Source organism: Mandrillus leucophaeus, unplaced genomic scaffold, assembly GCF_000951045.1.
Source record: "Mandrillus leucophaeus isolate KB7577 unplaced genomic scaffold, Mleu.le_1.0 Scaffold245, whole genome shotgun sequence".
Taxonomy (NCBI): domain Eukaryota; kingdom Metazoa; phylum Chordata; class Mammalia; order Primates; family Cercopithecidae; genus Mandrillus; species Mandrillus leucophaeus.
The window spans coordinates 22,912-48,331 of record NW_012102532.1 but is presented as its reverse complement, the minus strand read 5'-3'; the positions used below and the strand labels follow the sequence as shown (position 1 = coordinate 48,331).

Sequence of the window (25,420 nt, the reverse complement as noted above, 5' to 3'; positions counted from 1 at the left end):
GAATGTTGAATATTGGCCCCCACTCTCTTCTGGATTGTAGAATTTCTGCCGAGAGATCTGTTAGTCTGATGGGCTTCCTTTTGTGGGTAACCCGACCTTTCTCTCTGGCTGCCCTTAACATTTTTTCCTTCATTTGAACTTTGGTGAATCTGACAATTGTGTGTTTTGCAGTTGCTCTTCTCGAGGAGTATCTTTGTGGCGTTCTCTGTATTTCCCGATTTTGAATGTTGGCCTGCCTTACTAAGTTGGGGAAGTTCTCCTGGATAATATCCTGCAGAGTATTTTCCAACTTGGTTCCATTCTCCCCATCACTTTCAGGTACACCAATCAGATGTAGATTTGGTCTTTTCACATAAACATAATCCCATATTTCTTGGAGGCTTTGTTCATTTCTTTTTACTCTTGTTTCTCTACACTTCTCGCTTCATTTCATTCATTTGATCTTCAATCACTGATACTCTTTCTTCCATTTGATCGAGTCAGTTACTGAAGCTTGTGCATTTGTCACGTAATTCTTGTGTCATAGTTTTCATCTCCATCAGTTCATTTATGGAGTTCTCTGCATTGATTATTCTAGTTATCCATTCATCCAATCTTTTTTCAAGGTTTTTAGTTTCTTTGCGCTGGGTACGTAGTTCCTCCTTTAGCTCTGAGACATTTGCTTGACTGAAGCTGCCTTCTCTCAACTCATCAAAGTCATTCTCTGTCCAGCTTTGTTCTGTTGCTGGTGATGAGCTGTGTTCCTTTGGAAAGGGAGATGCGCTCTGATTTTTGAATTTCCAGCTTTTCTGCACTGCTTTTTCCTTACCTTCGTGGTTTTATCTGCCTTTGGTCTTTGATGATGGTGACATACTGATGGGGTTTTGGTGTGGGTGTCCTTTGTGTTTGTTAGTTTTCCTTCTAACAGTCAGGACCCTCAGCTGCAGGTCTGTTCGAGTTTGCTTGAGGTCCACTCCAGACCCTGTTTGCCTGGGTATCGGCAGCAGAGGCTACAGAAGATAGAATATTGCTGAACAGCGAGTATTGCTCTCTGATTCTTGCTCTGGAAGCTTCGTCTCAGGGGTGTACCCAGCTGTGTGAGGTGTGAGGTGTCTGCACCTCGTGGGGGATGTCTCCCAGTTAGGCTACTCAGGGGTCAGGGACCCACTTGAGCAGGCAGTCTGTCCGTTCTCAGATCTCAGCCTCCATGCTGGGAGAACCACTGCTCTCTCCAAAGCTGTCAGACAGGGACTTTTACATCTGCAGAGGTTTCTGCTGCTTTTTGTTTAGCTATGCCCTGTCCCCAGAGGTGGAGTCTACTAAGGCAGGCAGACCTCCTTGAGCTGCAGTGGGCCCTGGCCAATTTGAGCTTCCCTGTGGCTTTGTTTACCTACTTAAGCCTCAGCAATGGCAGTCGCTCCTCCCCCAGCCTCACTGCTGCCTTGCAGTTAGATCTCAGACTGCTGTGCTAGCAATGAGGGGAGGCTCCGTGGGCATGGGACCATCTGGGCCAGGTGTGGGATATAATCTCCTGGTATGCCGTTTGCTAAGACCCTTGGTAAAGCGCAGTATTAGGGTGGGGTTGACCCGATTTTCCAGGTGTTGTGTGTCTCAATTTCCCTTGGCTAGGAAAAGGAATTGCCTTCCCCCTTGTGCTTCCCAGGCGAGGTGATGCCTCACCCTGCTTCATCTCTTGCTGGTTGGGCTGCACCCGTGGACCAGCATGGACTGTCTGACACGCCCCAGTGAGATGAACCCGGTATCTCAGTTGAAAATGCAGAAATCACCCGTCTTCTGTGTTGCTCACGCTGGGAGCTGGAGGCTGGAGCTGTTCCTATTCGTCCATCTTGAGGCCCCCCCCTTTTTTTTCGTTACTTGACATTTAACACTGCAGTTCTCTCATCTGTAAAATGGGCACACTGCAGTGATTGCCTCATACACTTATTGTTAGGGTTAAAATAACTACCGTAGGGAAAGCACTGAGAAGGGTGTTGGGCAGAGAGGAAGTCCTGTAGAAGCATTAGCCAGTAGTACTTGCAGTGGGTGGAATAAAACCCTGGGTTGGGACATCACATCTTGTGGTTTTCCTTCTGCTCTGCCCTCGACTGTGCTGCCCCAGGTTCCTTCTCTATAAAGTGGGATCTATCATGACCAGCCTACCTTATCAGCATAGGAGAGAAAATCTTCATGTCTGAAGGTCAGTGATCACAGATGGCATACTTGACTTGTGCTGCTTCATTTTGGGGGTCCATGGTATCAATGAACTTGTTTTACTTCTGGGCATCTTGGAGTTGCAGATTCCATCATGCAGAATGGCCCTTTGGAGGTTTTTCCCTCCCATCCCCCTGCCCAGGTACCTGAACTGTCCTGGGGAGATGGCACTTCTGTTGCCCTCTGGGGATGGAGCTTCCATAATCTATGCCCTCAACCCTCTTTAACCCTCCTAGTGTCTCATGGGAGAGCTCTTATAAAACGGACCCCTCCTTCTCCCTCTAGCAGCCCCTCCTCCTGTTCTGCGGTCCCTTGTGCACCTACTCCCTTCTCTTCTCCCTTCTCTTCTCCCTTCTCTTCTCCCTTCTCTTCTCCCTTCTCTTCTCCCTTCTCTTCTCCCTTCTCTTCTCCCTTCTCTTCTCCCTTCTGTCCTGCTTAACCTAGGAGAAGGTGAGGACAGCTGGTCTCCACCTACTGTGAAGACAGATGTGGGGGGATCTGCCGTCCAGGGGCTCGCCCCCCACTCCTGCCTCCAGGGCTGACCCCTGGACAGTGGATGACCCTTTAGGGCGGCGGGAAGGAGGCTTTGCTGGCGGGATTGGAAACTAATCAGTCAGACAGTTCATGAGATAATCCGGCTGAATTTTTACACTTGAAGCAGGTTGTGGGGCGTCGCCCCGGGCTTGGGGGAGCAGGGAGCGATTATCGTCTCGCCTCTCAGCCCCACGGACCCGAGTGTGTCCTGGACTCAACCCGGCTGCGGGACCGCGCTCCTTTCTCGACGCCCGGCTGGCAGCGCCCGGCAGCGCCGGCGGCCGGGAGGGATGGGGGAGGAGGCGGCGGCAGCCGGCGAGGGGCGGACTCGCCCGGACGGAGCTGAGCGAGATGGAATTAGCCCCGCGGCGGCATAAGCCTGCCCAGAAGCGCGCGGCTGCGGCCGGCGGGGTCTGCATCCACACCATGGCTACTCCCAGGCCGCGTGGTGAGTCTCCTGGCTGGACCCTGGTCCTGGTTTCTGACAGGTGGTAGGAGGGAGGGAGTGAAGGAGGTGGCATCCGAACTTCCACCCTTTGGGATTAGTGACCCCGAGGGAGCCTGGGCAGGGTGGTACGGGAAGTTGACCCCGTTTTCCCAGGATAGGGACTCTGAGGGACGTCTATGTAATTTCCAAGACTTTTTTTTTTTTTTTTTAAATCAAGGAGAGGGAAGGTAGGACAACAGAGGTGTGGGGCGGCCGCTTCTCCGTGACTGGTTACCAATGCCCACCTCTGTGATGTTGCCTCTCCTTGTTACAAGTCCTGGGGATGCTTAGCCTACGGCATCTGTGGCTGAGTAAAAAATAAGTAAGCAAGCAGCCGGAGTGGGTTTAACTCGGCAACAGTCCGCTGAGAACAGAACAAATTTGACTTTGGCATCCCTGGAGTGGCCTCTCAGTTTCAGAAGTGTCTTCTGGTGTCTCACCCCAAATCGGGATTCCAAGATCAGTCATTTACACCCCAGGCTGCAGGGAAACACAGCTATACCTTCCCCAGGGACTTTCCTTAGAAGAAAAGCAAATGGAGGTGGAGTATGGAGAAGGAAGACGTTATTTTACTGCTTTTGGACAGGATTGATTTTGCCTGGGACGGGAACTTTGTCGGGTGTTGTGTTTCTGGTAGTTCTTGAGAGAGGCGTGAAGAGGGAGGTGCTCGCTCCTTTGGCATGAACAATGAGCCGAATGGACTGGGAGGTGGTGTCAGTCACAGTCCTGATACTTTGTGAGCAGACGTGGAGAAATACCACCCCAGGACCATGTGGAACCTCGTCTGGGACAGAAGGTCCCACTGAGCAAAGTCAGATCTCAGCCCAAAGGCGGGTGGCAGGTAGAGGGAGGATCTTAGACAAGGTGAAGGTGCTTCCAGAGGACTGTGGTCCTCTTGACCCTCCACCTGCCTGGCTTTTATCCTTGGGACCTGGCATCAGAGCCCCTGCCCAGTCGCTCTGTCACCTTGGCTCAGCTGCTGGGCATCCAGGGCTCATTTGCTCCTCTCAGTGTGTCTTGATGTGCACCCGTCATTTCCGGAGCCAAGAACCTGATTCTTTCCTTTCCAGCAACTGCTTCTGCTCTCTGAGTTGCCGCTATGTGGTTACCAGAGCCACTCTGCTGGTTGATTGTAGAGGCTGTGTGAGGGGTAAAGGTGGGATCCAAACACACACCTCAAGTTCTAGTCCAGTTTCCAGGTGTGCCATCTTTTCGTCTTCCATTGTGGGGCAAGGCTGCAGGGTGAGAGGCTTTTGGGCCTACTGTGGAGTGTGTCTATAATTTTCTGTAACAAAGACCTAATTTTCTGGAAAGCTGCCTGCTCTGTGGGCCCGCTCTGTGGGCTGCGAGAATCCCATCCCACCCTATGCATGACATTACTAGAATACATGCATAGCAGGTATTTGGCTGCTAGGGAGGGCGTCATTGCCTCCAGTACACAATAGAATCCATCTGTATTTGTTTAAAATTTGTTTTAAAAATTTCAATAGTTTTTAGGGTACAGGGTTTTGTTTTTGGTTACATGGATAAGTTCCTTGGTGGTGAATTTTGAGATTTTAATGCACCTGTCACCCAAGCAGTGTACATTGTACCCAATATGTAATCTTTTATCCCTTACCCCTTCTCCCAGCCTTACCCGCTGAGTCCCCAAAGTCCATGATGTCATTCTTATGTCTTTGCATCCTCATAGCTTAGCTCCCACTTATGAGTGAGAACGTACGGTATTTAGTTACCCATTCCTGAGTTACTTAGAATAATGGCCTCTAGCTCCATCCAATTTGCTGCAAAAGATTTATTTTGTTTCTTTTCATGGCTGAGTAGTATTCCATACACACGCATACACACACACACACACACACACACATACACACACACAAACACACACTCCACATTTTCTGTATCCACTCGTTGGTTAATGGGCACTTAAGTTGGTTCCCTATCTTTGCAATTGTAAATTGAGCTGCTATAAACATACATGTGTATGTGTCTTTTTTATATAGTGGCTAAATTTCCTTTGGGTAGATACCCAGTAGTGGGATTGCTGGATCTAGTGGTAGTTCTACTTTTAGTTCTTTAAAGACTCTCCATACTGTTTTCCATAGTGGTGGTACTAGTTTACATTCTCACCAGCAGTGTAAAAGTGTTCCCTTTTCATCACATCCATGCCAGCATCTATTAAAATTTTTGACTTTTTAGTTATAGCCATTCTTGCAGGAGTAAGGTGGGGTATCTCATTGTGGTTTTAATTTGCATTTCCATGATGATTAGTGATGCTGAACATTTTTTCGTGTTTTTTGGCTGTTTATATATCTTCTTTGGAGAAATGTCTGTTCTCCATAACTAAGTAACTAAGTGGTTAGCGAAGGCCTCTCTTAGGAGATGAATTTGAACAGAAATTGCATTAAATGAAGGAACAAGCCTTGCAGATATCTGGAGAATTATCTAGCAAAGGAAGTAAAGGCAAAAGAACCCATGGCAAGGAGATGCTTGGGCTGTGGAGGAATAGTGTGGGGAAGCTAAGGGCTACAGCAGAGGGATCAAGAGGGAGAGAGGTAAGAGCCAGCCAGGTCGTGTGGGGTCTTGTGGCTCAGGCCATGTGTTCCTGGCATTCAAAGGGAAACTGAAGACAGTAAGTAACATGGCTCTCAATATCTAATAAAAGGAGACCGGTTTATCTGCACTAAAATATCATGAGTTCATGGTGATATTGATGTAAGACATTGCCCAGCATAATGAGCTGTATTTTTGTTAGTAGGTTTTTAAAATGAGTATTATTTATCACGTGGGCATTTATCGTGTTAGTTTTAATTTTAAAAGAGGGATGTTTTTGCTTTAGTCTTTTCTGGTCCATTCTACCCCATTACACTTTAAAAAATGCTATTTGAAAACCATGAAATTTATATCATAACTAATTAAGTTAAACCTGTAATCCTAAAAGTAGTGACTTAGTCATAGGGAACTCTCAGTGGCTAATAGTCCATTTGGAGCAGTGACTCGGAGTCTCTTTTTCCTTCCCTGTGTAAGAAAGGGATTCGCGGCACTCCCTCAGGAAGAGTTCTTAATCGCACTTCCGTTTGTTACCCTTTCCTTCAGCCTGCAGAACATCCTGTAGCGTTGCTGGAGGTGCAGTTCTGCTGGTGACATTCTCTCAGCTTGTGTTTTTATGAAAAATGTCTATTTCATCCTTATTTTTGAAGGATACTTCACTGGATACAGACGAATGATTTGACATCTTTTTTTCCACCCCCAACCCCAGCCCTCTGGGTATCATTCTTTTGGTCTCCATTGTTTTGACGAGAAGCTAGCCTAGATTCATATTTAAATATTCTTCGTTATCTTATTAATGTATAATCTCTTTTTAATCTGGTAGTGTTCAGGATTTGATATTCAGTTTTGGTTTTCAGTATTTTGACTCTGATGTACCTAGGTGTGGTTTTCTTTTTTTTTTTTTAACTTGAGTTTGCTGGACTTAAATTTGTTATTACAAGTTATTGTATTTTATCAGATTTTGAGATTACTTCTACTATTTATTCAACTATTTTTATTTTTTTTCTTCTTCAACTATTTTTTTTGATCTGCTTTTGTTCTTTTTGTGGAACTCCAGTCGCATGAATGTTAGACTCTTTGGTATTGCCCCACTAGTTTCTGAGGTGCTGTTAATTTTTTCCAATCTTTAGTTCTCTGCTGTCTAGATTTGATTGCTTTTATTGGATCCATCTTTAACTTCACTAATCCTTTCTCTGCTATCTCCAGTTTGCTGTTAATCCCACCCGATGGACTTTTCTTTCTCATAATCATCATTTTTAATTCTAAGAATTCCATTGAAAAACAGCTTTATTGAGATACAATTCACATACCATAAAATTTACCCTTTAAAGTTGTCCAGTTCAGTGGCTGTTGGTATATTCACAGAGTTATGCAACCATCACCACAATCTAGTTTAAAGCATTTGCATCATCCTAAAGAGAAAGTTCACACTCAATGGCAGTCACTCATTTTTCCTCCCTCCACCAGCCCTTGGCAACCGCGAATCCACTTTCTGTCTGTATGGATTTGCCTATTCTACACATTTTATGTAAATGAAACCATGCAGTACGTGACGTTTTGTGTCTGCGTTCTTTCACTTAGCATAATGCTTTTGAGGTTAAGGTGTATTGTTACATGTATTGGTACTTCATTGTTTTTTATAGCTGAAGCATGTTTCCTTGGGTGGAGAGGCTACATTTTGTTTATCCATTTGCCAGTCCATGGGCATTTGTGTGTCCTAGTTTTGGTTACTATAAATGATATGGCTATGAACTTTCAAGTACAAGGTTTTGTGTGTACATGTTTTTTAGTTCTCTTGGGCACGTACCTAGGAGAGGAATTCCTGGGTCATACGTTTAACTTTGATTGTCAGACTGTTTTCCAAAGTGGCTGTACCACTTTACATTCTCACCAGCAATTTATGAGGGTTCTGATTTCTCCACAAACTCACCAGCAGTGGTTATTATTCATCTTTTTATAGCCATCCTCATGGATGTGAAGTAGTATGTTATTGTGGTTTTGCATGAACACAGGAGCAAGACAAGCCTGTCACTGGAGAAAGAAAAGCTCCTCTGCCTGCAACCCCCTGAGCATGCTTAGGCTTCCTGGTCTTAGAAGTGTGTGCCTCAATGATGGGGAGGATCTTCCACTTGGACGGCTTCTGTGTGGCTCTTCGACTTCTAAAACATATGTTAGAGAACCGATGATAATACCAGTTTAAGAATCGGAGGGTGCAGGAAATGGGTTCTACACAATCTCTCTAAATTCAAATGCTCATTGTTGTTGAATATAGTTAACTTGTGCCTAAACGATTTGATCCAGTTTATAGGTGTACTTGGAGGCATGCCCTCCTCCCATATCAATTGGAAGGCAAGCATCTTTCTCTAAATTGACAACATCGATATGTGGCATTCCAGAAGGAGCCTCAAGAAGCAACAGAATCTGTTGGCCAACTACTGTCATACAAGCTCTCCATCCATCCCATCCATCCATCCATCCATCCATCCATCCATCCATCCATCCGAAAACCGTTTAATAAGCATTTACCATATCCCTGCCTTGTCCTGGGTGCTGAACTGGATCTCAGAGCCTACTTGAGGAGACAAATGTGGAAATATGTAACTTTAACACAATATAAGGTGTGAATATGCCACTCCAAGCTTCTCATTTTCGGTAGGCCTCTGTGACAAAGACTAACAGCTGCTTACCAAAATCCATGTTCTCCTCTTCTTCCTGAACACATGGCTCGACCTTATTTCCTAGCCTCCCTTACAATTAGTTATCACACTGAATTTTAGTCAAAGGAATCTGAACCGTGACATGTGCTGCTTCTGGCCTTGGCCCCTGGAAGCCTTCCTTGCCTGTTCCTCCATGTGCTTTCTACCTTTCAGAAAACAGGAATGGCAACTTCCCAGGGCCATGTTGGAAGTCGTTAAAGTTGGCAGAGGCTCCATCACCCTGGGTTCCTATAAAGCAGTGGTGCAAAAGAGCCATCCCACCAAATTAATTGTTTACCCACCTGGAACTATTAGCAATAAATGAACTGTTGTTTTGTCTTATTCTTGTGTGTGTGTGTTTTTTTTTTTGGTCTATGTGTTATATCAGCTAGCTGGGCATTACTCTGACTCATAGTATCCTTCACCATTACTGTGGATAATAGTAAATTACTTATAAGAGCATTAACCTAGTCCACTGAGAGACTGTTCATGTCAAATCTCCATACGTATAAGCCTTGCTCAGCAGAGCCTTTCCCAAATTTCCACCAACCTGACAGATTTCACCCACCTTGCACTTCTGCATACCACAGGTGGGGAGAGATACTCAAAGGCAGGGATGGAGGATGGATCTAACTCATCTTTGATCCTTACTGCAGCCTGACGCATGGTAAGTGCTCAATGAACGGGTGTTTCATTGAGTAGGTGCTCAAACTGAAATGTTGAAAAGATGAGCAAAAAGAAACTTCTAGGCAAAGTCATCTCTTCTGTGCTTTGTGGTTTAGAATTCTGGAGCTTTGGATTATGTTGAATCAAGTATTCTCGAGGAAACAAAGTGGTTTTTTTTTTGGTTTGTTTTCTTTTTTTTTTTTTTTTTTTGACGGAGTCTCGCTCTGTCACCAGGCTGGAGTGCAGTGGTGCCATATCGGCTCACTGCAACTCTACTTCCCGGGTTCAAGCGATTTTCCTGCCTCAGCCTCCCAAGTAGCTGGGACTACAGGTGCACCACACCCAGCTAAGTTTTGTATTTTTAGAAGAGGCAGGGTTTTAATGTGTTGGCCAGGATGGTCTCGATCTCTTGACCTCATCATCTGCCTGCCTCTGCCTCCCAAAGTGCTGGGACTACAGGCATGAGCCAGCTCGCCCGGCCACAGAGTTTTTTTTTGTTTTTTTTTTTTTTTTTTTTAAAGTATTGGCCTTGGTTATAGGTGCTCCTGTGGCCTACCTCAGGACAAGAAAAAAGGTGGGGATCTTAGCTTATCTTGCTTTTTTCTTTTTGAGACAGAGTTTTGCTCTTGTTACCCAGGCTGGAGTGCAGTGGTACAATCTTGGCTCACTGCAGCCTCCGCCTCCTGGATTCAAGCGATTCTCCTGTCTCAGCCTCCTGAGTAGCTGGGATTACAGGTGCATACAAACACGCCCAGCTAATTTTTGTATTTTTTTTGAAGTAGAGACGAGATTTCACCACGTTGGCCAGGCTGGTCTCGAACTCCTGACCTCAGGTGATCCATTTGCTTCGATCTCCCAAAGTGCTGGGATTACAGGCATGTGACACCGTGCCCAGCCCTTAGCTTATCTTAATAAGTAAATAAAATAGGCCGGGTGCAGTGGCTCACGCCTATAATCACAGCACTTTGGGAGGCCGAAGCAGGCGGGTCATCTAAGGTCAGGAGTTCGAGACCAGCCTGGCCAACCATAGCCAACATGGTGAAGCCCCATCATTACTAAAAATACGAAGTTAGCCAGGCACGTAGCTGTAATCTCAGTTACTCAGGAGGCTGAAACAGGAGAATCACTTGAATCTGGGAGGCAGAGGTTGCAGTGAGCCGAGATTGCGCCACTGCACTCCAGCCTGGGTAAGAGAACGAAACTCCATCTCAAAATAATTACTTTCTTTTTTAAAGTATGAGGGTCACTTTTGAATTAGCATCAAAGAGTCTCGTTATTTTTGGCCCTTGCCAATCGTCTCCATTTGAAACTATTTGCTAACAAACTTTTGATTACATACCTGACTGTCATGAACCTCTGGTTCCAGAAATAATGGAATAACTGGTCCTGGGGATAGACATTCTGTCATAGATTATACTGGAGAAATATATAAATTATTTTCAGGCACTGAACAAGCACCAGCACAGAAGTACAATCCCTGAAAGAATGGAAACTTAGCTGAGTGCAGGCTATTTACTGGGGTTCAGGGATCTGGAGTCCACATGGAGGAAAGGATTCCACTGAGAAGACAGATAAAAATTTGGAGCAGCAAAATGACTGGAAATTATGGGGAAGAACGCAGACAGGAGGAATGTGTATGAAAGGAGGTGCCCAGAGGGCTCTTTGGGGACCCTTCCTGAGTCCTTGGCTAAGAGTGAGGCGTATGAATTTTGCCAGAGATGCCGCTGCAGCATTGAGATCAGAATGGAAATGGTAGAGGTGGAATGGTACTGGGATATGTTGAAAGTCCATCCCAGCCAGAGTGGCCAGACCTCATGAACATGTCCTGGCACACATGTCCTAACACAGCAGGCATGTAGCTGAGACCTCCAGGGGCTTCGTTTTAGAAGTAAGAACCATGCGGTAGAGAAAAGTTTACCCTGGACGGTCCCTGAAGAACACTAAGGCCAAGCATGAAAAGATCAATAGGGAAGACAGTTTAGAGCCTGAACCCTTCCAGATTGGAGCCTCTTGAGAAATACCTTGGATTTCCCACGACATACCCTAATAACAAACTGCTACATAAGCTCAAAGTGATCAGCCCATAGTTGAACTTCCTGCTAGAAAGTAAAAAAAAAAATTCTAAGCCTCTTGATAGGAAGATAATGTTTTATCACTCACAATGTCCAGTATACCATAAAACTTACTAGACATGCAAAGAAATAGAGATAAGTGATCCATGAAAAAGAGACAAAGGAAACAGAAAAGGCAGCCAATGAAGTGGAAGGAAATGAATTTGACAACCATATATCAGATGAGAAGTTAATATTCACAGTATGTAAGGAACTCACACAACTTAATACAAAAATACAAATGACCCAATCAAAAAATAGGCAAATGCACCGAATAGGTATTTCTCCAAAGAAGACATAAAAATGGCCAACAGATACATGAAAAGATGCTCGACATCACCGGTCATTAGGGAAACGCAAATCAAAACTACAGTGAGATGTCATCGCATACCTGTTAGTATAGCTATTATAAAAAAGGAGATAACTCTTGGAAAGAATATGGAGGAAAAGGAGCCCTTATACACTGTTGGTGCGAATGTAGTTTCGTGCAGTCATTGTGGAAAACAGTTGGAAGTTGCTAAAGAAATAAAAAAATGGAACCACCATATGACCCAGAAATTCCTCTTCTGGGTGTATGCTAGAGGCAGTAAAATCACTACCTGGTAAATACCTGCACTGCCGTGTTCATTGAAACATTAGTCACAGTGGTCAAGATATGGAAACAACCTAAGTGCCCATCACTTATGGTATAGAATTCTGGAGCTTTGATTATGTTGCATCCGAGTAAATATTCTATAAAAGTAAAATTCTATAAAAATTCTGGAGCTTTGATTATGGTAAATTCAACTACAGAGTCATATACAAAGAGTGAAGTTGGACTCTTTCCTCACTCATAAATAAAAATTGAATTGTAGATGTAATAGTGAAATCGATAAAACTAGAAGACAACATAGAAGTAAATCTTCACAACCTTGGTCTAGGTGATGTTTTCCAATGTTAAACCAAAACCACAAGCATAAGAGCGATCTGCGTTTGGCTAGGCCACAGTAGCCTGGTGGAAGAGAACTTACGAGAAAATAAATGTATTTCTCAAGTGTTTCACCCACTAGTTATTGTGGTATCTCCAGTCACCTTTAAAGTCTGACCCAGTAATGATGGGAGTCCCTAGGGGTGTCTCCAGTGCATTCATGAACAATTCTCTTGACTTTTACATGGTATAACCATAGTGGTGGATGTTTGCTGTTAAACCTCCTTTTCCCGCACAGTAAGAAGGCACTTGGCTGGCCTCAAAGATTATTATGTGCCAGGCCATATGCTTGGGGCTTAGGGTACAATGGTGAACAAGAGAGGTATTATGCTATGCCTGTCCTTAAGCAGTGTGCAACCAGCCGATTAAGCTCACTGTCTATTCAATATGAATTTACTCATACCAGTTAAAAAAGCTATAACAGAGGCATTTTGTGAACACTTTTCTACAGATTTTAAGTAAATATATTTGGGATATTTTATAAAATTCTGAGGATTGTTCCTATCCCTCATGTCTGCTGCATCCTTCTATAAGCGCCAGCATCTCACCCAATTCCAAAAACTTCAGTAGCCTGCGAGTGGGAGCTATGATTGGAAGAGTTGTTTTAGGCTTTAACCTCAGTCCCAGTCCATTTTGGGTAGAAGAAACCTGTTTCTTCTTTGGAGAAATGAGAATAAGAAAGATATCATTAATATTGGTTACACCCAGGAAGAAGAGATGGGAGATGTTTATGGGTGGTGGAGAGTGACGAGGGACATGGAGGGAACCCATTGGATATACCCAGGATGTCAATGGAAAAGCAAACAGAGCAAATCTGTTGCACAACAAGTTATAATTAATGAGTGAACAGACCAGTTTTGACCAATTTTATGTTGTATACTGGCTACTTCCTCATGACATATAAGGAGGGGCATTTATACTTTAATCTCATCACCCACACTCCAAACTACAGTGTAGGATGGGCTGCCAGTGAGTAGGTTTCCATTTAGGCAACTCATCCAAGTCCCAATTTGTAAATTTTGTCATTGAGAGAAGTACTTCCTGAAATGAATTTCTTATTTGATTACATTCTCAATCAGATAATTCTTTTATTGGTCTTAACTGTTAAGATCTTGAGTCTGATCGTTGACTATAAATGCTATTTGTAAAAAGGCCTTTTTAAAGGGTGAGGGATGTTAAGAATGTCCAGTCAGGCAGGGATTTACCAAGTAATGTTGGCCATTCATCTTCCTTTTGCACAGCATTGCTTAGTGGTGAAAAGTGTAAACTGAGTGTGCTGGTGGTCTTGGACAACTTACCTGGCCTCTTTGTGCTTCAGTTGCTTCATCAGAAAATGGTAACAACAATGGTACCTACCTCAGCGTTAGCGTGAAGATTACATCAAGTGATACATGTAAAGTGTTTAAAACAGTGTCTGACACATGTAGGGTGTTGGTGATTAGTGTTGTAGTTGTTATTAGCAGGGCAGTTCTATGTTCAGTTCAGCACAGGGGAATCCATCCTGTTTCAAAATTCACTTATAAGAAAAGATTCCTCAATTCCCTACATCATTACCTCCAAAAGCTTTTAGAGCTCTTATTGCTTCCAGAGTCCTGTGCTAGGAATACAAAGATAAAAGGCAAATCTTCTGAACTTCTAGAGGACTTCCTTTAGTGGTTAGGGAAGGCTTGGTATAGGAGTAGAACTTTAACTGTGTATGACTTAGATTAGTGGAGAGGACATGCCAAACAGAAGTAACTGCCTAGGTGGAGGCACAAAGTGAGCATCAGTCTGGGGACAGGTTTGACTAAAGAGGAATGTTCTTGTCTGATGGAAGGATTTGGCAGCAGAGACACGTAACAGCCAGCTGTGTAAGTCTTTGAATGCCAAGTTGTTTGTAAGCCTCAAGACAAAGGAAGTTTTGAGTAGCAGTGTGACCAGTGAAATAAAATTTTGTGAATTTTATAAAGGGTACCTGTATCAGAAAAGCAGTTAGGAATCTGTCCATCCATTTATTCACCCACCCACCCACCCACCCATTTATCCATCCTCCTGTCACCTTATTTATCCTCACTACAGCTGGGGCCATCTTTCTAATGTAATCTAGTTATGTTTTCTTGCTTAAAATCTTTTCACATTATAATACATTGTGAACCTTGTTAACAGAGTGGAATTTGGGAGAGAAGTTTAGAGGCAGAAGGGGAAATAAAGTAGATCACCTTGTGGGAGCTACAGGCGGTTCATTCTGGAGTTTCTGTGCATGTGTGGCTGTGTGTGCACAAGTGGAGAGTCACTAGCAGGAGATGACATTGGGAAGGTTGACAAGACTTCCCACGGGCCTTGTAGGCCATGTTAAGAAGTGTGCACTATACACCAGATAGGGCCCTTTCTGTGCACCTCAAATCCCACCACGTAGATGGCCCCCTTTGGGGACTCTGCAGGCAGAAAAGGAGGGTGAGGAGGCTGGCAGTCCTTGCTCTCAGGAGGGCCATGATCTCAACCAGCCAAGCCCGAGGCCCATTACAATGGATCATACAAATCACTGCCTTTCTTCCTGGAGTCTCCTTTCCTCCCTTGACCATTGGTAGATGCCTAGTTAATTCTTCTAGATGCATGCAAAAAGTGTGTCCTCTGGGAGCCTCCCTGACAGCTCTAGTCTGTACTGAGGGCTTCTGCTTCCATGGATCCTTCATACTTCCATGTTGACTCTCCTCCCATTCTGGAGATTATCTCCTTGTTAGTTTTCCTTCCTCACTAGTCTACCTTCCTTCCTTACTAGTCTATCTTGTATTCTTATTAGTCACTTTCTTACCAGTCTTCCTTCCTTACTAGTCTACCGTCTTTCCTTATAGGTCTTCCTTCCTTGCAATTACCTAGGGCTTGATGGAAGGAACCACATTTTGTTTAGCTTTAGCTCCAAATGTTTTATACAATGCCTGGCAAATTAAATGGTCTGCAGTGAATGAACAGAGTTGTGAAATATTGCATATGTATCATCCCCACCCCAGCCTCCCAAAGGGTGGTCAGTTGCTGTGCTTGGAGCCTGGCATGATGGTGTGTGCGATGGGGATATAGGGGAAAGGCAGCAGTGGATGAGTGTTGGGAGATGAAGTGGTCCAGACAGGTAGGTGCAGACTCGATCATGAAAGACCCTGTATGTCATATACAATTTGATCTTCATCCTAAGAAGAGTAGGAAGCCACAGAATGGGAATAACTTGGTGAGATTGTTTCAGAATGGTAATGGTAGCTGTGGTGTCAGCCCAGGATGGAAGAGAAGCAAGATTAGTGATAGGGAGACCAGCTTACTTCTATCAGAGGGGAACAAGGCAAGGCTGCAAACTGTGGTGGTGGCATCGTCAGGAAAGGGGGGCATGTGCATTGGAGAGAGGGCTAATTCTGAGCCAAGGCTGTAAGACAAGCAGAGCCCAAGAGGCAGATTCGCAAATGGATTTTATGTGTGTGTGTGTGTATGGAGGGAACTGGAGAGCAGTCCTGTTACTGGGGCTGCATGCAGAAGCTGAGGAAAGTGCTTTCCCACAGGACCTCTGGGGCAAGGGGTGGGGTAATCAGCAGGACCATTGGGCCCAAATTTTAAGCTCGGAACTTCAAATTTTGGCTGTTGTCCTGGGTCCAATTCATGCAGTAAGCAGGATGAGACCTGGGTGTAAATGTTGATTCTAACTGAAAGGAAGTGACCAGAGCACTTGAGGAGGGGTTCAGGGGGAGGGCCTTCAAATCTGAAAGCACCCAGGTCTCTCTGAGGCTCCTACCAGGGCATGCCTTCAGCAGGACCATGGCTGCCTACTCTTTTTAGGATGAAGACCAAATTGTCGTATATGACATACAGGGTCTTTCATGATTGAGTCCGCACCTACCTGTCTGGACCACTTCATCTCCCAACACTCATCCACTACTGCCTTCCCCCTATGCCCCCATTACCCACACCATCATGCCAGGCTCCAAGCACAGCAACTGACCATTCTTTAGGTGGCTGGGGTGGGGATGATATATATGCAGTATTCCACATCTCTGTTCATTCACTGCAGACCCATTTAACTTGCCAGGCATTGTATAAAACATTTGGAGTTAAAGCTAAACAAAATGTGGTTCCTTCTATCAAGCCCTAGGTAATCACAAGGAAGGAAGACCTATAAGGAAAGACGGTAGACTAGTAAGGAAGGAAGACTGGTAAGAAAGTGACTAATAAGAAAAGAAGGTAGACTAGTAAGGAAGGAAAGTAGACTAGTGAGGAAGGAAAGCAGACTAGTGAGGAAGGAAAGTAGACTAGTACAGAAGCCTGGGAGAGTGCAGATGCTCTGTCTCCCTGCAGGGCAGCCCTGGGCCTGTCTGGTTTTGCTGGAAGCAGTGGTTTTGGGAGGCTGGGGACGGAGGTGGCCCCTCATTTCAGGGCCCTTCATACTTCAGCCGCCAGGAGTGAAGAATGAGACAGTAATGATGCCAAGAGGGAAACTCAGAGGAAAAGCCCAACTATCTGGAAGTCCAGCTCCCTCGGGACACCTTAACTGGATATGACTCCTGCTGCTGGTCTCTCTTGGAGGCTCTGGAAGCTGCCTAGGTCCCTGCTGACTTACCTTGCTCCCCACTCCATGCCTAGTGAGCTCACTTTCTGCCTTTTGTCTGCACAATCTGGCCCTGTCTTGCTCCTGCCTGTGTCTCCTGGTCTCCTTGGCTTTGGTGTTTCCACTGTCAGCTACATGCCCGAGCTTCTCTCACTCTTACCAGCTCTCCACATTCTGTGCCTGCCCCTTTCCCCTGTTCAGAAGGGCCTTTCTAGCTCTCGGCCTATGCAGTGACCTTGAAGGCTCCTGCCAGACTGTCTGGGGATGTAGCATTATTTGGAGGTCCCAACCAGAACTCCTGCCTCTCAGCCTCCTTCCCCTCAACCCGTTAGAGATGAGGCCTTCGGGCTATGACCTCTGCCTCATCAGCATGTGGGCTCCTGCCATCTGCAGAACCCTTTAATGTTTTCAAAATGCTTTTTACCAGTAACAGGACATCAGCATGGGCTGTTTGTACTTTGGTGTAAATTAGCTGATTAGCAACAGAGCCAGTGGTTAAATGAGGAAACGGTCGTTGGAAGCCCTGATGGTAGATGGACAGGGGAGGGTGGAATATGGGGCACAGAAGCTGAGGAGGGGCTTTGGGCAGGCTCAGGAAGGAGATTTCGGAAGGACTGGTGCAGGGAGACTCTGAAAACAGGCTTCACTTATTTTTTCATTGAGATTTGGGCCTCTCCATCTTTCAGTCTCTGTTCTTTTCTCTCAGTGTCTCTGATCCTGCCCCTTCTTCTGCCTCTGTAGAGTGACCTAAGGTACCTGCAGTCCTGCGAGGTGGTGAGGTTGGCTCCAATTAGAATGGACAGAGGTCTTGCCTGAGGCTACTGATATGAAACAGCCAAGACTGTCCCTGAAGGATTAAAAAGTGTGTGGTCATCCCTGATGAGTAAATCCACTTGTACTAATGGTGGGGACAGACAGCCAGTGCTTCTCAGAACTGCTTAGTCTGGGGAAGCTTCCAGGAAGAAGTGGATGGTGAGCAGGCAGTGGGCTGGGAGAGAAAGGGAATTCCAGGGACTTGAAGCAGAGCAACTGGAATGAAGTGCAGAAGAGACGGATGAAGGAGGCAGCACCTCCTCCATCTGCCAGGGCAGGGTGGCCCTTGAGTGAACATCATCTCTATCATTTCCCCCGTGACGTATCCAGTGGTCTTGAGCTTTTTAGACGTGCATCTAGAGGTTTCGAGGTCTTCTCTGGGGTAGAGTCCTTCTGTTCCAAGTTCTGTTCTCACCCTACAGAGGAAGTAGGGTTTGATAATTATCCTGTGCATTGTTCATAGCTCATGTACTGCCAAGGAGTGTTAATCTTTTCTCTTACTGTATTATCACACCCACTTTATGAGGAAAACATATAATAATGACCCCCTTTCCCCAATCATGGAAGTAAAAACTAAGCTCAGAGAAAGGGCTTGTCTTGGGGCAGGGTGCTGGTGGTGAGGCCTTCCTCCGACAACATCACATGGGTCCTCGTGGCCTGCACCTCCTCCCAATCCTGCACCACCCAGCTTGTGGAACCTTACTTGTGTCTAGGTTGGAAGGAAATTAGCTTTGCTAGTAGTATCTGAATATTCTGGTCTTACACCTTGATTAGCAGCTTTTTGAAACAAGAATGCATTGCTTTGGATTTTCTGGGTCCCTAAGGACCAAAATAGTAGGTGGCCCAGCTGGGCGCAGTGGCTCACGCCTGTAATCCAAGCACTTTGGGAGACCGAAGCGGGCGGATCACGAGGTCAGGCAATCGGGACCATCCTGGCTAACACAGTGAAACCCCGTCTCTACTAAAAAAAAAAAAAAAAAAAAAAAAAAAAAATTAGCCAAGCGTTGTGGCGGGTGCCTGTAGTCCCAGCTACTCTGAAGACTGAGGCAGGAGAATGGCATGAACCCAGGAGGCGGAGCTTGCAGTAAGCAGAGATCTCGCCACTGCACTCCAGCCTGGGTGACAGAGCGAGACTCCGTCTCAAAAAAAAAAATAAAAATAAAAAAATAAAGGTGACCCACAACTAGTTGAGGAGTGTGTAGGGAAGAATGGTCCAGGCAGAGGGAAGAATGCATGTAGGATGCTGGGCTGGGGAGCATGGTGTGCTAGAGCAGAGCTGTATGGCGGACCCCAGGGAGCCAGCAGGAGCGAGGGGGTGGAGACTGGGGGGGCAGTATGCAGGGTCCCAGCCGGAAAGCCATGGGAGCCCCATAAGTTTCTGCTCTTGAGGGTGTCATGGCCAGATGGATGTTTTGTAAGGACCCCTGGCTGCCTCGTGGGGGACAGGGACAGGGAGCAGGGAGACCTGTTAGGAGGGCATCACCATCCTCCTAATGGTGAAGGAGACTGAGAGCTGGCACTAGGGTGGGACCAGGGTGGGACTATAGAGGGGTGAAGAACAGAGGGGTTTGGCAGATATTTCAGGGGTAAAGTTTATAGGATTGATATCAAATTGGATATGGGTCATGAGGAAGAATGACTATCAAGACTGCTTCTAGATTTCCGGCATGTCGACTGAATGTTTGGTGGAGCATTTGCAGGAGCAGGAAATGCTGAAAAAGAATCCTGTTTTGAAGATCATATGTTTGGATTTGGACATGTTGACTTTGAGGGGCTGGGAAACATCCAAGTGTAGACGCTGAGCAGGCAGGGGAATGTGTGGACCTGGTGCCTGCAGATGTTGTCAGCAATAGGTGACAATGAAGGTCTGTGGAGTGATTGAGAGTGCCCAGGGAGAGAGCTGGCACGTGGAGAAAGGCCCAGGCCCCAGCCTTGGAACATCCATCTCCTCAATCCAGACATGGGTAAGCCATGCCCCCACCCTCATGGCACTGCGGTCACGAACACCCAAGGATCTGTTGTTCAAGGCAGCGTGGAAGGAGAGCCAAGGCAATGGTGATGGAAGGAAAGATTCTTCCCAAATGGGTGACATGTTCCACAGGCTGTGTACGATGGCCTTTCCTTCTCATTGACCTCATTCACCTCTTCTAAGCTGCTTAGGGAGTTCTCGAGGTGTATGCTTACCTGCCCCACCCTTCCTGAGGGCAGGCGTCACTCACGTTCCCCTTGGCTTTCCTCTCACGTCTGAAGCTGGCTCCCTTGTGTCTTTATTGCCTGGAGTGCCTCTCCCGAGCTGGGACAGCTGGGGTGGCTGAACCGTGTGCTGTGCTCTAATCACTTGCGGGGAGAGGGAGGGAAGGGAAGCAGAGTCCCCAGGCGGCCAGATCTGCGTGTCAGAGAGCGAGCTGGGGGAGCGACTGCGATGGCTAGTGAGGGCCCTGAATGTCAGCCTCAAACTCCAGGTGGCATCTTTAGGGGATGGTGGTTCCTGGGCAGCAGCTGGACCAAAGCTTTGTATTGCCCTTGAATATGAGCTACTCTGAGCCACGGGTGCAAATTTGAATGTAGCTGCCAGGGCAGGGTGGCCCTTGAGTGAACATCATCTTTATCATTTCCCCCATGACGTATCCAGTGGTTTTGAGCTTTTTAAACATGCATCTAGAGGTTTCGAGGTCTTCTCTGGGGTAGAGTCCTTCGGTTCCAAGTTCTGTTCTCAGGCACTTGGGGGCGCAGGTATGCAGAAAGACACAAGGGAAGTGGGAGGAGGCAAGATGGAGCACAAGGGAGGAAGCCCCTGTTTTAGAGCCCTGAGCCTGATCCCCATCACATGTAAACCAAAAAATATCTGACACAGGCTTCAATCCATTTAGTTTATTTTGCCAACATTAAGGATGTGGTTGGGAGAGAGGTCTGTGTCTTTCTCCAAAGACAATTTTGAGGGCTTCAGGATTTAATAGGGAAGAGCAGGCTGCGGGGGAAAAGGAGGAGTCTGGGGGAATCTGCGTGTTGCAAGAGAAAAGGAGCAGTTAGGGAATTGATGATGATGTATTCGTCTTGCGCTTTGGACAAGGTGAGTATAGAGTAGCTGCCTGTGGAGCTATCTAGCCTTTTATCTACAGCTGTCTGCTTAGGAACAAAAGGAAAGGCAGCGTCTTGCCTGACTCAGCTTTCAGCTTAATATTTTCCTTTCGGCAGAGTGATACGGGGTCCTGAGTGTTCGTTTTCCTCCCACAAGGCATGCCCACGCCTGCCCTTCTGTGCTGTCTCCCTAGGGAGTGCCTCCCCTGCCTCCCGGCCGTTCAGAAGCTACCCACCCTCCAGGACCCAGCTCCGGCTCAATTACCCCAGAAGCCGGCTTTGACTTCTAGTCTTTCTGGTCTCCCACAGTGTGGACTAGAGCCCACAGTATAGAAAGGAACGATGAAAGCGTTCCTCTGCTGGTCACAACTGTGTTTCCTGCATGTCAGCTCTATCTTCATAAAGAGATTATGTTTCTCAAGTGCAGGGACCGAATATTCTAGGCCCCCTGAAACTGTTGGAGGGCTGATCACCTAAGGGACTGCTCCATAAGTTGGCAAAGGGCCAGGAGTTCTATTTCAACAGATCAGAAGAGTTGCCTTTTGTTCGTTCATTCACTGAGCAGGTGCTTAGGACTGAGTTGGAGGCATAAGGTGTTACTTCTGCTCACTTGGAGGTTAAAATGCAAACACTGACGATTCTAATCACAGCCTTTGATCACGTGCCCTCAGGCTCATCACCACTCTGGATGCTTTGCAGGCCTTATCTCTTGTTCTCATTCTCACTGCAATCCTGCAAGTGTGAGATTCTCATTTTACAGCTGGAGATCAGGCACAAAGAGGTCATAGAGCTGGCCAGTGGCAGAGCTGAGGTTTCAGCCTTGGCACTGGCCGTGCTGCTTTGCTAGGAAGTGTTTCTCAGAGGAGAGGATAGATTGAGTCTCACCTGCCCTGAGACCTTGGCAACTCACCGGTTCCAGTGGGGTCTGTGCAAAGTGCAGCTGGAGTATCTGATCCTCAGTTCCCTCCAATTCTAACATGCGGTCATTCCATCACCTACTGGGGACCATTCCCTTAAGGGGGCGACACTGGATTTTTTCTGAAGTGGTCCTGCATTCCTGCTGAGAAGGGACTGCAGACCTCTGGGGCCTGGGTAGAGGCAGCAGGTGTATGAGGGCCCGGAAAGGACACTGAAGGACAGTCCTTTGTTCCGTTGTTCAGAGGGCCCTCTTGGTCTGTCCTTGCTCTCTCCCCGAGGGAGGTGGGGGCTGGCCAGGGTGCCGGCTGGTGCTGCCGCCAAAGGAGAGGCCCAAAGCCTAAGCCTTTGGTATTAATTCAAGGTGTCTCTCCAGGCAGTGCCCCCCCCGCCCCCCCCCGGCTTGCTCGATGCCACCCCTTTCTTGTCTGGGGATTATGAGAGATTGTGACAACCTTGATCCGAAGGAGCTCCTGCTGGTGGCTCCAGGCTCTGTGTGTGTGTGTGTGTGTGTGTGTGTATGTGTATATGGCTGTGTGTGTGTATATGTGTGTGTATGTATGTGTGTGTGTGTATATGTGTGTATGTATGTGTGTGAGTGTATGTGTGTGCATAGTGTGTGTACATTGTGAGTATGTGTATATGTGTGTGTATGTGTGTGTACATAGTGTATGTGTATGTGAGTGTGTACAGTGTGTATATGTATGTGTGTATGTGTATGTGTGAGTGTATGTGTGTGTACATAGTGTGTATATGTGTGTGTACATAGTATGTGTGTGTATGTGTATGTGTGTATGAGTGTGTACATTGTGTGAGTGTGTAGTGTGTGTGTGAGTGTATGTGTATGTGTGTGTATGTAGTGTGTGTGTACATAGTGTGAGTGTACATTTGTGTGTGTGTAGTGTGTGTGAGTGTATATGTGTGTGTATGTGTGTATGTATGTAGTGTGTGTGTGTACATAGTGTGTGTGTACATTTGTGTGTGTGTACATACTGTGTGTGTGTGTGTATGTGAGTGTATACATTGTACATTGTGTGTGTGTGTACATTTGTGTATGTGTATGTGTGTGTATGTGTGTATGTGAGTGTGTACATAGTGTGTGTGTACATTGTGTGTGAGTGTATGTGTATGTGTGTGTATGTGTATGTGAGTGTGTACATAGTATGTGTGTGTGTGTATGTATGTGAGTGTGTACATAGTGTATGTGTGTGTGTGCATTGTGTGTGTGCACATTGTATGTGAGTGTGTATATAGTGTGTGTGTACATTGAGTGTGTGTGTACATAGTGTGAGTGAGTGTGTACATTGTGTGTATGTGAGTGTGTACATAGTGTGTGTACATTGTGTGTGTACATAGTGTGTGTGTACATAGTGTGTGAGTGTGTACATAGTGTGTGTGTACATAGTGTGAGTGTGTGAGTGTGTACATTGTGAGTGTGTACATACTGTGTGTACATTGTGTGTGTGTACATAGTGTGAGTGTGTGTGTGTACATTGTGTGAGTGTGTGCATTGTGTGTGTACATTGTATGTGAGTGTGTACATAGTGTGTGAGTGTGTACATTGTGTGAGTGTGTACATTGTGTGAGTGTGTGTGTGTATGCATTCTGGGGGCTGCACTTCCTTCTCCATGCTCCCTCCCCTGTGGCCAGTGTGAACCTGGGCTGTAGGGACTAACCAAGGAGGCAGCTGTGAAGCAAAAGGGGCCATTTTCTCAGGGCTAGTGTGAGCACACTCAGTACCTCAGTGTCTTGGGTTTCCTTCGTCTGAGGCTGTTTTGCCTCCCTTGTCTTTCCCTCTCACAGATATTCCCCTGCTCCCTGGCTCCCCACGCCGGCTGAGCCCTCAGGCAGGGACCAGAGGGGGCCAGGGCCCCAAACACGGACAGCAGTATCTCCAGACGCCAGGTCCCCGGGCCCCAGGTCTGCAGGGCAGTTCCAGCCGAGATCCTGGCCAGCCCCGCGGCGGAGAGAGTGCCCGCAGCAGCTCTGTGAGTACTGGGCAGGGGTGGGGTCAGGGGACAGGCCGGCCCTGTTTGAGGCCGCCAAGGAGCCTCTGGACCAGGGCATTCTCCAGTTGGGAGCACATGTGTGAGTGAAAGAGAGAGGCCTAGGGTTTGGGTAGGGCCTTTTCTCTTCTATCTCCAAGTCAGGCACACTTTCCCAGTGCCCTGTTCTGGTCAGAGGAGGGTCGGGAAAGGAGAAGGCACGGGAGGCCAGTTGATGCCGCCAGTTGGTCTGTAGACCCCCTGGGTCCCCTTCTGCAAGCCTGAGCCTTCTCTGCTATGGTGGCTCTGAGTCTCTCCCTTGTGCCTGGAGCTTCATCTGGTTGCCCAGGTGACCTCTCAGGTGGCTGCAGAGGCAGTTGGGTTTCAAACCAGTAATAAACAGGGAAACACCCACGGGGAGAGGCCGGTCCCTCCCCTGCTTCACCGTGTTCTCTCTCCTCCTCCTCTTTCCACCTCCCCACCTCTGGCGTGGAAGAGAGCAGAAGTCAGTTCCCTGCTGCTGTCTTTGACAGGGTCCTCACCAGTGGCGGGAGAGGAGGATGTGGGGCTGTGAATAGTGCCTGGTGAATTCCCGTGGGTGGGAGGGTAGGGGGCAGGCCAGGTGACTAGAAATTGGTCTTTGTTCCAATGGATCCAGAGAACCTGCCTGTGAGTATTCTGTGTTTAAATATGTAGAGTATTAGCAGGCAGTGGTGCAGATCTGCAAGGAGGTGAGTGTGTGTGGGCCATGGTGCCTGTGGAAGGGGGTGTGTGTGTTAGAGCGCACTCGGGTAGATACATGTGTACACAGGCCCCTTCACCTGTATGGTGCAGGCGTGCTGGTGCAGGGAGACAAGGGTAGAGGTGGCTGTGTGTGCATTTGCAGGTGCTTGCATGTGTGTGTGCAGGCGTGGGCGTGTGGCTCTGTGTGGAGGCAGGAGGTGCGGTTGTGAGGGGTTTGCTGCTGCAGGTACAGTCTGTGTGTGAGTGTGTGTGTGTGCATGGATGCTGGAGCATGTGTGAAGGCACCAGTGCCCAGACTGTCAACAGGTGGGTGGAGGGCTTTGCAAGCTGGCATGACAGATTAACTTAGGCCATTTGGTCCTTTTACTGGAGGCACTGGGGGCCTCTGGGCCTGAGGGGCTTGCTTCTGAGTCCATTTCCCTGAGCCCAGAGCATAGATCAGCCTCCTCTGCTCTCAGCCCTTACTCACCAGACCTTGCCCTGCCTCTCCTCTCTCTCTGGCCAGGTCATCAACAACTATCTGGATGCCAATGAGCCTGTGTCCTTGGAAGCCCGTCTTAGCCGCATGCACTTCCATGACAATCAGAGGAAGGTCGACTATGTGCTCGCCTACCACTACCGGAAACGTGGGATGCACCTGGCCCAAGGCTTCCCTGGCCACTCGCTGGCTATCGTCTCCAATGGGGAGACAGGCAAGGAGCCTCATGCTGGGGGCCCAGGTGACATTGAGCTGGGGCCGCTCGATGCCCTGGAGGAGGAGAGGAAGGAGCAGCGGGAGGAATTTGAGCACAATCTGATGGAGGCTGGACTGGAGCTTGAGAAGGACTTGGAGGTGAGTCATGCGGGTGGCCAGGGACTTGTAGATGGAATGGCACCACAGAACCAGGCTCCTAGTGAGAGTGCACCTGACAGAGAGCCTTGGCTTTATTCGGCAGGTGGACTTTTTTTCTGCTGGAGAAACCAGATTTTCTTTCTTTCTTCTTTTAAATTTTTTTTTTGAGACAGAGTCTCACTCTGTCACCCAGGCTGGAGTGCATTGGCCCCGTCTCAGCTCACTGTAAGCTCCGCCTCCTGGGTTCCTGCTATTCTCCTACTTCAGCCTCCCGAGTAGCTGGGACTACAGGTG

The 25,420-nt window shown here is 47.2% G+C and overlaps 1 protein-coding gene across 1 annotated transcript in view; it reads left to right on the top strand.

Moving 5' to 3' along the window:
- Positions 1-2,166: 2,166 nt before the first annotated feature.
- Positions 2,167-25,420, top strand: part of LOC105541839 — a 44,980-nt gene continuing 21,726 nt past the window's right edge. The window contains exons 1-4 of the mRNA XM_011983081.1: positions 2,167-2,176; positions 2,852-3,172; positions 23,369-23,553; positions 24,800-25,126. Of these exons, the coding sequence (XP_011838471.1) occupies positions 2,167-2,176; positions 2,852-3,172; positions 23,369-23,553; positions 24,800-25,126 (843 nt within the window). The remainder of the gene's footprint in view (positions 2,177-2,851; positions 3,173-23,368; positions 23,554-24,799; positions 25,127-25,420) is intronic.